This window comes from Cebidichthys violaceus, unplaced genomic scaffold (assembly GCF_023349555.1).
Source record: "Cebidichthys violaceus isolate CVI_PGR_0920_01 unplaced genomic scaffold, fCebVio1.0.p SCAF_19, whole genome shotgun sequence".
Classification (NCBI taxonomy): domain Eukaryota; kingdom Metazoa; phylum Chordata; class Actinopteri; order Perciformes; family Stichaeidae; genus Cebidichthys; species Cebidichthys violaceus.
In genome coordinates this window covers 892800-905299 of record NW_027176361.1, presented here as the reverse complement: position 1 = coordinate 905299, position 12500 = coordinate 892800, and the positions used below count along the sequence as shown (strand labels likewise).

At 42.2% G+C, this 12500-nt stretch overlaps 1 protein-coding gene across 2 annotated transcripts in view; it reads left to right on the top strand.

The window, feature by feature from the left end:
• Positions 1 to 9760, top strand: part of corin (corin, serine peptidase) — a 21189-nt gene extending 11429 nt beyond the window's left edge. For both annotated transcript variants that reach the window (XM_068713056.1, XM_068713055.1), the window contains exons 11-24: positions 207 to 314; positions 538 to 769; positions 1382 to 1524; positions 1632 to 1739; positions 1859 to 1972; positions 2513 to 2623; positions 2730 to 2853; positions 3272 to 3400; positions 3605 to 3654; positions 3907 to 4093; positions 4277 to 4439; positions 5541 to 5649; positions 5938 to 6071; positions 6180 to 9760. In XM_068713056.1, coding sequence (XP_068569157.1) covers positions 207 to 314; positions 538 to 769; positions 1382 to 1524; positions 1632 to 1739; positions 1859 to 1972; positions 2513 to 2623; positions 2730 to 2853; positions 3272 to 3400; positions 3605 to 3654; positions 3907 to 4093; positions 4277 to 4439; positions 5541 to 5649; positions 5938 to 6071; positions 6180 to 6362 — 1895 coding nt within the window. In that variant the 3' untranslated portion in view covers positions 6363 to 9760. The remainder of the gene's footprint in view (positions 1 to 206; positions 315 to 537; positions 770 to 1381; positions 1525 to 1631; positions 1740 to 1858; positions 1973 to 2512; positions 2624 to 2729; positions 2854 to 3271; positions 3401 to 3604; positions 3655 to 3906; positions 4094 to 4276; positions 4440 to 5540; positions 5650 to 5937; positions 6072 to 6179) is intronic.
• Positions 9761 to 12500: the final 2740 nt, after the last annotated feature.

Here is a 12500-nt window from a genome sequence, read left to right as displayed (position 1 = left end):
GTCTGTCCATCACCTGTGTGTCCATCACCTGTCTGTCCATCACCTGTGTGTCCATCACCTGTGTGTCCATCACCTGTCTGTCCATCACCTGTGTGTCCATCACCTGTCTGTCCATCACCTGTGTGTCCATCACCTGTGTGTCCATCACCCGTCTTGACTGACAACCTGTCTTCTTCTTTCATTGTGTGTGTGTGTGTGTGTTACAGCTCAGGGTGTGTGTCCTCCCGGTCAGCCCAGCTGCATCTCCACTTCCTGTCCGTCGGTGTGTGCGGGGGGCGGAGCCTGCGACCCCCGAACCACCAACAACAACTGCAGTGAGTCCTCAGTCTGCTGCAAGAACCACAACACGTCCTCACTACGGCTTATTAATGTAACATTTACTCATATTTACTGTGGTTGAAGAAGTACTCACAGCCTTTATGCAAGTACTGTACACATGTGAGGTACTTGTACTTCAGTACAGGTACTTTCCACCACGCATTTGTAGTTCTTTTTGACTCTAAACTCACGGTACCCGTCTGTGCGTCCGGTCCTCAGCGCACTGTGAGCCCATCAGCCTGGAGCTGTGCATGAACCTTCCCTACAACCTGACCAGCTTCCCCAACTACCTGGGCCACCTGTCCCAGAGAGAGAGCTCCGTGTCCTGGGAGTCCTCTCTGTTCCCGGCGCTGGTCCAGACCGGCTGCTACCAGTACCTCATGTTCTACGCCTGCACGCTGCTGGTCCCCAAGTGTGACCCGGTCAACCTGCAGAAGGTCCCGCCCTGCAGGTAGGTTAGTTAGCTAGTTAACAAGTTAGTTAGTCAGCCTGCAGAGGGTCTCACCCTGCAGGTAGGTTAGTTAGCTAGTTAGTTAATCTGCCTGCAGAAGGTCCCACCCTGCAGGTAGATTAGTTAGCTAGTTAGTTAGTTAGCTAGTTAGTCTGCAGAGGGTCCCGCCCTGCAGGTAGGTTAGTTAGTTAGCTAGTTAGTCTGCAGAGGATCCCGTCCTGCAGGTAGGTTAGTTAGTTAGTTAGTTAGTCTGCAGAGGGTCCCTGCCCTGCAGGTAGGTTAGTTAGTTAGTCAGCCTGCAGAAGGTCCCATCCTGCAGGTAGGTTAGTTAGTTAGTTAGTCTGCAGAGGGTCCCTGCCCTGCAGGTAGGTTATTTAGTTAGCAAGTTAGTTAGCTAGTTAGTTAGTCAGCCTGCAGAGGGTCCCGCCCTACAGGTAGGTTAGTTAATTAGTTAAGTAGTTGTGCTCTGGTTGGTTAGTCTTCAGAGGGTCTCTCTCTATAGCATGTTAGTCAGTTAGCATGTTAGATAACGTGCCTGTTGGTTAGTTAATTTAAGTTAATTTAAATTACTTAGTCCTTCAGTCACTGTGTTCTTGTCTCTCGTCCTCTCAGGTCGTTGTGTCGTAATGCGAAGGAGAAGTGTGAGTCGGTGCTCGGCATTGTGGGATTGCAGTGGCCTGAAGACTCAGACTGTAGTCAGTTTCCAGAGGAGGGAGGAAACACCACATGTCTGCTGCCGGAGGACGGAGTCGACGGTACCGTCTCTCTGTCTGTCTCTCTGTCTGTCTTTCTGTTCTGATATCAGGACTTGAACTTGACGTTGTTGTTGTTTGTTGTTTTTGGTGCGTTGCCTTGGCAACAGAGTGCTCCCCCAGCCACTTCAAGTGTCGGTCGGGTCGCTGCGTCCTAGCAACCAAACGCTGTGACGGACACCTGGACTGTGACGACCACAGCGACGAGGACAACTGTGGTGAGACGCACAACCTTTCAAAATAAAAGTCTATTGGTCTGTGCTGCTTCCTGTAGTAGTTAAAGTATCTGTTAGTTAAAGTACATGTAGTATCAGTTGATGATGTCACCTCTCTGCAGGCTGTTCTGAGCGCGCTCTGTGGGAGTGTCCCGGCAGTAAAGTGTGTATCAAAGCCAGTATGATCTGTGACGGCTTCCCAGACTGCCCCCTGCTGGTGGACGAGAGCAACTGCTGTGAGTCCTGTTTACTCTGTTACACTGTTTTACATTAGACTACAGTAGTGTGTGGTAGTGTTGGTGATGGGGTTACTGATGATAGTGTTGTTGTTGACGGTGTTATTGACGTGTTGTTGTTATTGATGGTGTTGTGTTATTGACGTGTTGTTGTTGATGGTGTTATTGACGTGTTGTTGTTGTTGTTGACGGTGTTATTGACGGTGTTGTTGTTGTTGATGGTGTTATTGACGTGTTGTTGTTATTGATGGTGTTGTGTTATTGACGTGTTGTTGTTATTGACGGTGTTGTTGTTGACGGTGTTATTGACGGTGTTGTTGTTGATGGTGTTATTGACGTGTTGTTGTTGTTGTTGTTGACGGTGTTATTGACGGTGTTGTTGTTGATGGTGTTATTGACGTGTTGTTGTTATTGTTGACGGTGTTATTGACGTGTTGTTGTTGTTGTTGACGGTGTTATTGACGGTGTTGTTGTTGACGGTGTTATTGAAGTGTTGTTGTTATTGACGGTGTTATTGACGTGTTGTTGTTGTTTCCTCAGCGGTGTGCAGAGATAACGAGCTCTCCTGTAACAACCATCAGTGCGTCCATCGGACTCTTTGGTGTGACGGAAAGAAACACTGTTCAGACAGCTCTGATGAGTGGAACTGTGGTACCACACTTTACTCTCATCCATTACAGAGACACATGTACTGTAGATGTCAATACATGCTCCGTCACACACAGTGTGTCAGCCTCTGTGTTGATCCTCTCTACAGTGTCTCTGGACGATCAATCGGGTTCCGTACTGACGGTGTTCAGGACGGCAGCAGAGTATCAGGTCTGTGCAGACGAGTGGAACCACGAGCTCAGTGAGCTGACCTGCAACCAGCTGGGACTAGGGTAAGGTCAGTAACACACACACACACAGTCTCACACACAGACACACACACACACTCACACACACATATATATACAGTCACACAGACACACACACACACACAGTCACACAGACACACACACACACACATTCACACACACTCACAGACACACACACATACAGTCTCACACACACACAGTCACACACAGACACACACACACATATATATATATACACACACACACACACACACAGTCACACACAGACACACACAGACACACACACATATATATATATATATATATATATATATATATACACACACACACACAGTCACACATACACACACGCACACACAGAGACACACACACACACACACACACACACACACACACACACACAGTGTTACAGATGAACCTCAATGTTCATGTTTCTCTGCAGAGTTCCCTCCTCTGTTTCCATGGTACCCGACCCCCCCGGTGTCCCGGGCCGCCGCCGTTGGTTACACGTTCACCCCGAGTGGAACCTGAGGAACGGATCCGCTCTGCAGGCTCGACTGGAGAAGAGAAGGTAACAGAACCCTCGTCAGAACAACCGGAGAACCTGTGAGAGAGCTGCGAGTCTAGACACCAGACTGCATTCACAAAAACAACGATTTTTATGAATGGAGTCTGTGTGAAGAGAGCTTCAGGACTGAGCTGCTCACCTGTGGATACTTTTCACCAAAACTCTGTCACCTGACTGCTGATTTAATGTCTGTCTGTCTGTCTGCAGTCATGCGTGTCATTCCAGGAGGAGAGTATCACTGCTGTGCACCAGAGAAGGTAAATATTTCTTCTCCTTCACATCACAATTATCAATTGATCAATTAATGGATGACTAGTTCTCATGAGATTTTAAGTTCCTCATACTACCACCAGATGGAGACAAACACTCTAAATGATATTAATGACTAATACTGAGACAGACGTAGTCATGATGAGTTATTATGGTTTATTATTGATCTGTGATTTATTAACAAAGTTCTAAATGCTAAACATTAATATGAATAATGTCTGTCTCTGTCTGTCCATCAGCGTGCGGGCTGCGCCCGTCGTTGGGTGTCTTCCCCCACAGGAGGAAGAGGATTCTGGGGGGGCGTGTCTCCCGGAGCGGGGCGTGGCCTTGGCAGTGCTCGCTGCAGAGCGGACAGAGCGGTCACGTCTGTGGGTGTGTCCTCATCGACCGGAGGTGGGCTCTGACCGTCGCCCACTGCTTTGAGGGGTGAGACGGGGAGATAGAGAGACAGACAGAGAGAGAGAGAGACAGACAGACAGACGGGGAGAGAACGAGAGAGATACAGGGGGAGAGAGACAGAGAAAGAGAGCGAGAGGGTGGGGGAAGACTGTCTCCATATGTTAAAGAGCTGGACCTGAACTTGTCCGCCCTAACCTGTCTGTCCTCCAGGAGGGAGACCCCCGACCTCTGGAAGGTGGTTCTGGGTCTCAACAACCTTGACCACCCAGGAGTCCACAGTCAGAGCCGCGGGGTGCGTTCAATTATCGTGCACCCGCGATACAACCGGGCGGTGGTGGACTACGACATCAGCGTGGTGCAGCTGGACTCTGAGGTCAGAGACTCACTGTATTGATTATCAGCACATATATATACGTATATATATATAGGTATATATATATATATATATATACGTATATATATATTTATATATATATATATATATATATATATATATATATATACAGCCTACGTCTCGTCGTTGTCACCTACATACTGTCGCCAACGTCTCGTCGTTGTCACCTACGTCTCATCGTTGTCACCTACGTCTCGTCGTTGTATCCTACGTCCCGTCGCCTACGTCTCGTTGTTGTCATCTACGTACTGTTGCCAACGTCTCGTTGTTGTCATCTACGTACTGTCGCCAACGTCTCGTCGTTGTCATCTACGTACTGTCGCCAACGTCTCGTCGTTGTCATCTACGTACTGTCGCCAACGTCTCGTTGTTGTCATCTACGTACTGTCGCCAACGTCTCGTTGTTGTCATCTATGTACTGTTGCCAACGTCTCGTTGTTGTCATCTATGTACTGTTGCCAACGTCTCGTCGTTGTAACCTACGTCTCGTCGTTGTAACCTACGTCCTGTCGCCAACGTCTCGTTGTTGTCAGCTACGTACTGTCGCCAACGTCTCGTTGTTGTCAGCTACGTACTGTTGCCAACGTCTCGTCGTTGTCATCTACGTACTGTCGCCAACGTCTCGTTGTTGTCAGCTACGTACTGTCGCCAACGTCTCGTCGTTGTCATCTACGTACTGTCGCCAACGTCTCGTTGTTGTCATCTACGTACTGTCGCCAACGTCTCGTTGTTGTCATCTACGTACTGTCGCCAACGTCTCGTCGTTGTCATCTACGTACTGTCGCCAACGTCTCGTTGTTGTCATCTACGTACTGTCGCCAACGTCTCGTCGTTGTCATCTACGTACTGTCGCCAACGTCTCGTCGTTGTCATCTACGTACTGTCGCCAAGGTCTCATCGTTGTCACCTATGTCCCATCACTAAGCTTTCTGTTATTGTTATTATTACCTTGCTTTTGCTGCTTTGTCTATCAAATCACTTGGTAAACTCTGTTTTTAAAGGTGCTGTATAAATAAAGTTACTTATTATTATTATTAACAATTAATTTATTTTTTACTTTGTTGTCGTTTGTGTTTTCAGGTCGAGGAGACGCCGTTCGTCAGGCCAGTGTGTCTTCCTGAACCCGACCAGCTTCCTTCTCCTGACTCCTACTGTTACATCACAGGCTGGGGTCACATGGGCAACAGAAGTGAGTGCACACACACACACACACACACACACACACACACACACACACACACACACACACACACACACATTCCTGTACTTCTGTCTTTATGAGGACCCTGGTATCATGCATTCCCTAGGTAGCAAGTAGGAGAAACAAACAAAACAAATTAGAGGAAAGTTAAACTTAATTACTTTATTTACACCAGCTGTGATTAGAGCGCTTCAAATGCTAAATGCTGTTATTGATTTGTGAGTGTGTGTGTGTGTGTGTGTGTGTGTGTGTGTGTGTGTGTCCGTGTGTGTCCAGTGCCCTTCAAGCTGCAGGAAGGGGAGGTTCGGATCATCTCGCTGTCTCAGTGTCAGTCTTACTTTGACATGAAGACCATCACTCCCAGGATGCTTTGCGCCGGTTACGAAGCTGGAACCGTCGACTCCTGCATGGTAACATCCACACCGACAGCCGGTCGGTTTCTACACAACCGCGCAGTGTGTTTACAGTTTGTGTGTGTGTGTGTGTGTGTGTGTGTGTGTGTGTGTGTGTGTGTTCAGGGCGACAGCGGCGGCCCGTTGGTGTGCGAGGAGGTCAGCGGTCGGTGGACGTTGTTCGGCCTGACGTCGTGGGGCAGCGTGTGCTTCAGTAAAGTGCTCGGACCTGGCGTTTACAGCAACGTGACGCACTTCACCTCCTGGATCCAACAACAGATCTACATCCACACGTACCTGACCGACTGACACACACACACACACACACACTCACACGCACACACCTTTCGTTCCTCTACCTGTGCCTATATCTATGCTGATAGCATTCAGATGCCAACTGCTGTATGAGCAGTAGTATAAACTCGTATTACAGATGCTAACTAGTTAGCTAATAGAGCTGCAATTAGACTTCACATTCATACGATTAAACGTTCACTAAATAATGATCATTTTGTCGTGCGTGGAAGATTTTGAATCTAATAAACAACTACACAACTATTGACGTTTAACCACTGCTGGATACTTCATTTTTGGAATTTCAATATCAATGTATTTGAATCATTGAAATATTTTTCTCTGGTTTGAATTCCACTCTGTTAATTTGCAATGTCAAAAAAAAAAAGTTGCCACAAACTTGAATTTCTGTATATGAAAAAACAAAAACAAAGGAAATTAGACCTAATGAATCCAGTCAGTGGTTATCAAAGTAAAATGTGTCAACGCCATGAACTCAGTGGTATTTAAACTGCATCACAAAGGGCCCTTTCACACCTCGTCTGGTCCAAATTTTTTGATTTTTCAGTTTGATCCAAACCAAATTATAAGTGTGAAATCTCAAAACTAGTCTGGAAATTTTTTTTTGGATGGTTCAGACTTTCGGACCAATTAAAGGACAAGACAACGACAAGATGTAGGCGACAATGACGAGACATAGGCGACAAGGAGGAGACGTAGGCTGCAGGGCGTAGTTGAGGAGGGATGTAAAGTAGAGGTCTTTAGTGCGCTGACGTCGTTGCGACGTAAAACACGAACTAAGCGGATTCAATTTGAACAATGTAACAAAAACACAAACCTTGGTTCATTCCAGCTGTGAAAAGGCCCCGAGTATTCAGGAGTTATATTTCGATGTTAGTCGTTTATAAAGTTTTAATGATTATAGACTTACTTTGCTTCCATAAACACGTTACTTGTTCTTGTTATTGCTTTACTTGTAGCGTCGTGACGGCACTAACTCAGAGGAATTAAACTGCCTGATGTTCTTCACCCTGACGGGAAGATTTCATTATTAGATTATTAGACTATTGTTGCATTAATACAAAGTAAACTTTAAGTGAACTCATTGTTGTGTGTTGGATGTAGACACACACTTTATTTGATTCATCCGATCTTCTGCTTTGAGTGTTGAAACTTTTGATAATCATAAAAAAATCACAACATTCAGACGTTCTGAATTTCTAAAAGCTGCTATCTTAAACAGACCAGTTGAGCACTCAACTTCCCACAATGCTTCACTCTATAGTGCCTGTACTTAAACTTAGCAGTAAGAAAACAACCTTGTTACCTGTACAATGTCGTACTGTACGTGTGTGTGAGACAGAGAGAGAGGATTCTTTTGCTTCTAAACACACACCGGCAACTTATTTGGGCAACTTTGATGGACGACATTTATCTTTATTCATTTTAATTCTCGTGTTAAAGAAGCGGTCCTACATTATTTGTTTTGTCTTGTGCTGTTACGTCTTATGTTACAAGATATTTTTAAAGATTATATCCTCAGGGGCTCCGTATAGTCCAGACTTTCAGTCCAGACCAATTCAATTATAAAGTCAAACATTCTCATCTTAAGTGGAGTCAAAATAACGAGCAAAAGAAATCAAAAAATCAGCTTGTGAAGTGTAACTGTAGCATATTGCCGATGTAGATAACTGATTACTGTTGTAACAAATGTTAGCAGTGAGATAAATTAACTTAATTAATAGACAAACCAATTTGCTAAAAGAAGCTGTTAGCTATCGTTTAGGTTAGCTAGCAGACTCGCTAACACAATTAGCTGCCACATTAGCGCCGGCTAAAATGTGAAGCACAAATGTAGAATATTACATAAATTAATTGGTTTTGATGGCGTTGGCAGTAAGCTACGTTAGCTTTCATGAACTATTTTGATCCCGTTTAGTTTTAACTGTAGACATTTTAACTAGCTAGACGCTACAGCTAAAGCTAACTCAAGCTAAAGTTAGTTAGCAGATGTTAATCAAACTTTAGATTTATTTTTTTCCTCTTTCAGTGAATCTTTGACTCATTTTCCAAATTCAGTGTAGCATTAAAATCACAGCACAAACGTTTTCTTTAAAAGTTAAATCAGTGTTGACGACTGATTATCTGCTGATAGCAATGAGCTAGTTAGCTAGCTATCTAGCTAGCTAGTTTGCTAATAACACCATGATTTCATGGCGGCAGTGTTTGGTCCACCTTACTTTAACATTTAGCCGGACTTTACTGTTTTTAAACGCCGTTCATAATAGCAGTAACCCTATCAATTAGCCTATGCTAATAGTTAGCACTAATCGCTAATGCTACATGCTAGCATGCTGACTATAGTTATGATTATGGTTCTGTAAATGGACTGTATTGGGGACAAATTTCAGTTTAAACTCTTACAAACAATTGTGAGTTTGAGTTTACATGCAAGGCTGGGTATGCTAGCGGTTAGCGATTCACAGGCTAATTTAAAGGGTAACGGCTACGCTTCACTAACACTATATGACGACAATATCCAGGTTTCAACCAGTAGAGGGTTAGTTGCTATGCAGATTTCTAACAAACTATGTAGAATTCAAATACTTTGCACTAAAATGTCAAGAACCAGCAACACGACTAAAGACACATATATGTTGTTTTTAAACACACTTTGACATCCCTTAAAAAGATGTTAAAATGTTAGCATTTATTCATGCACTCTGATTTATTAATTTGACAGCATGAATCATTTTTATTTCTCTTTCCAGGCTTTTTAAATTACAGATTAGTTTACATTATTTCAATAATGTAACTTATTATTCTCTTTTACAAGGAGGGACCGTAATCTATTCATTTTTATTAAAAACAAAGAAATTAAAAGGACACGATGTTTGTAGAGGAGTTGCCCAACAAAGTTGCCCATTAAATTGCCCGGTGTTGCCTCCATGCTGACGTCGAACTGACATCCAGAACATTCCAAGTTGTTGTTTTTGTTGTTGTTGCTGTTTTGTGTGTTTGGTTTTTTAAGAGTATTTTTCTACAGCTTTTTGTATGTCATGCTAATTACACAGGTGTGTGTGTCGGTGAGTGTGTGTGTGTGTGTGTGTGTGTGTTTGTGTGTCGGTGAGTGTGTGTGTGTCTGTGTGTGTGTGTTTGTGTGTCGTGACGTACAGACTGAATGCTTGTGCGTGATTTGCCTTGTGAGCGTGTTTCTGATGTCACTTCCTGATTTAGCTGTTGCGACGTCGTCATAATGATGATGATGATGATGATGATGAAGAGTGTCACTGTTTAATTATATGGATTTAAATGCTCTATGAACCGACTGTAGCCGCTGATGTTTTTTGTGTAACCGTGAATAATTGGTTTGTATCACCTCGTATCCCACGAATAAAACTATACACACACTATCACCTGTGTGTGTGTGTGTGTGTGTGTGTGTGTGTGTGTGTGTGTGTGTGTGTGTGTGTGTGTGTGTGTGTGTGTGTGTGTGACTCACGTCCGTCACTGTACATTCGCTCTGTTTCCACTTCCTCTCGTCCACAAATAAAGACGCATGATGAAGATATTTAGAGCTAAACAGTCTGAGGAATGTTTTTATTAGACATGGAATCAAACTGTCATAACGTCTTCTGTTATATTACAAATATACTTTATATAAAATATATATATATTTATATATATGACGAACTGATTCATTATCTTCTATAAGCCCTTTAACAAACAACAGTCTATCTGTTGGTTCCATACGATTGTTTAAAGGTGGTGAGTTTAATATTTCTGTTTTTTAACCTCCTTTAATAAAACACCATTTCCCAGAAGGCCACAGTCTGTCGAGTGACGGGAGGAGGATATTATTGATCTCATTGTTTCCTTCTGAAGACGTAAATGTAAAAACAAACTTAATTTCTTAGTTTTTTATCAAACAAACAGGAAGTAGAGCATGTGTTGGGACTATTTTCAGCGGCGGATGAATCCACATTTGCTGCTCTAGTGAGTGTTAATGTGTGATTGAGTTCATGATGAAGGAACAGAGCGAGCTGTCTTCACCAGACTCCATTCATAAATCTGTCATTTTAAAGATCGAACGCTCTCCAGACAGTAACGTTAATGTCTGAACATGAACTTTAAACGTCACAACGTATAAAACTAATCCTGGGTAGAAATAATCTGCAGCGACTCTACTTTATGAAACAAAACCCAGATTTGAAGCTGTCCGTCACCCGTGAGGTGTGTTAATCAGGTGTTTCATCGTGTGTGCGTGGAACAATGCTGTCACATGTGCGCACACACCGACACACACCTGCTATTATCTGAATAATAAGACGTGTTCGAGTCTGCAGGCGACCGAGAGGGCTGGTATTAACACGGGGACCTGTGTTCCCATAATGCCAGGCTTTAATGTGTGTGTGTGTGTGTGTGTGTGTGTGTGTGTGTGTGTGGAGTTTAAAAACCGTCTGTTATTAACACTCAGCAGACAAACTCTCTCTGTCTCTGGACGCTGGTCGATGAGTCGGTTGTCTTTTCCTCTTTTGTTCCAGTCACACAGCTCTTCCTCAGCCAGAAGGTAAGAACGTGAATAAAATGTATATATATATATATATATATATATATATATATATATATATATATATATATATATAAATACTAATAATTCATCAATACAGTGATTCACTGAAGAGTACGTCAATATTTGATTCTTTACGTCTGGTAAAGACGTCAGAAAATGTCTTAATTTCTGTGAGAGAAATGTGACATTTTGTTCTATTTAAACATTTATTTTATCATTTAGATATAATAAATAATATTCCCTAAAAAAACTTTAAATCTAGAAAAATATTCCTATTTATTTATTATTATAAACTTTGTTCTCCATTTATGTTGATTTTCTGGACACAAATCATAATTTAATAATAATTTAATTTGTAATAATTAAAAAGTTTCCAGGAACTAACGTAATAATGTAACAATACGAGTTCTGGAGAAACCACAGATATGGATCAGTTATCTGGAGACGTTACATTACATTACAGTCATTTATCAGACGCTTTTATCCAAAGCGACTTACAGTTCAGATTCTATCGACACACCGTAGAGACAGCTACGGGAGACATTTTGGGGTTAAGTGTCTTGCTCAAGGACACATTGACATGAGACTAGTAGAGCAGGAGCCGGGGATCGAACCGCCGACCCTCTGATTGAAAGGCGGCCCTGCTCTCCACTTAGACGATGTTCACAACATAATAGATCTGCAACGATTTATTGACTAGTCGTCAACTATTTTGTTAATCGATTTTTAATTGTTTTTGTAGAAAAAAAAGTCAGAATTCTCTGATTCCAGCTTCTTAAATGTGAATAACTTCTAGTTTATTTCCTCTGTGACAGTAAACTGATATTTTAGAGATCATTCGATTAATCGTCAGTTTCAGCCCTGAAACATGTTATTTTTTATATTATCCATACAAGAAACACTTCAATAAACTCATTGTCGCTTAATTTGACGGGTTTGATGGAGAAAATTCCTTTGAAAGAACTTGTGTCTTAAAATCTAAATAGAAACAGCTGGACTATTTATAACTTATTATACTGTAATTAAGTTACTTTACATTACTTTACTTATTTCCCCTTAATATAAAGTTACACATGAGCAATAGAGCGTCACCTTGAACAATGTTGAGTCTGACTTTTCACTGTAATGTGAGGACACGGTGGATTGTGAGGACATTTGTCTTAAATACAAAAACTTTTAACTTTGACAAAAACACTCTTACCTTTCACAATAAGAGCCCATAGGAGAGTATTTTGCCTTTAAAGGCCTCAAGACTTGTTTTAGGAATCAGTTTGTTGTTGAAGGTCCTCAAAAGTATAGAGAACAAATGTGTGTGTGTTTGTTTCAGATGATGGACGAAGAAGCAACGAAGCGTTACTATGACAACGGACAGAAACTAGCTGAGGTAACTGTTTGTATCTTCCTCATAAATATATACATATATATAAATATAAATACATATTTATATATGATACATAGATACATATATATATGTATCTGTATGTATATATATATATGTATGTACATATATATATGTACATACATACATACATACATACATACATACATACATACATACACGTATATTTAACTCCAACTGT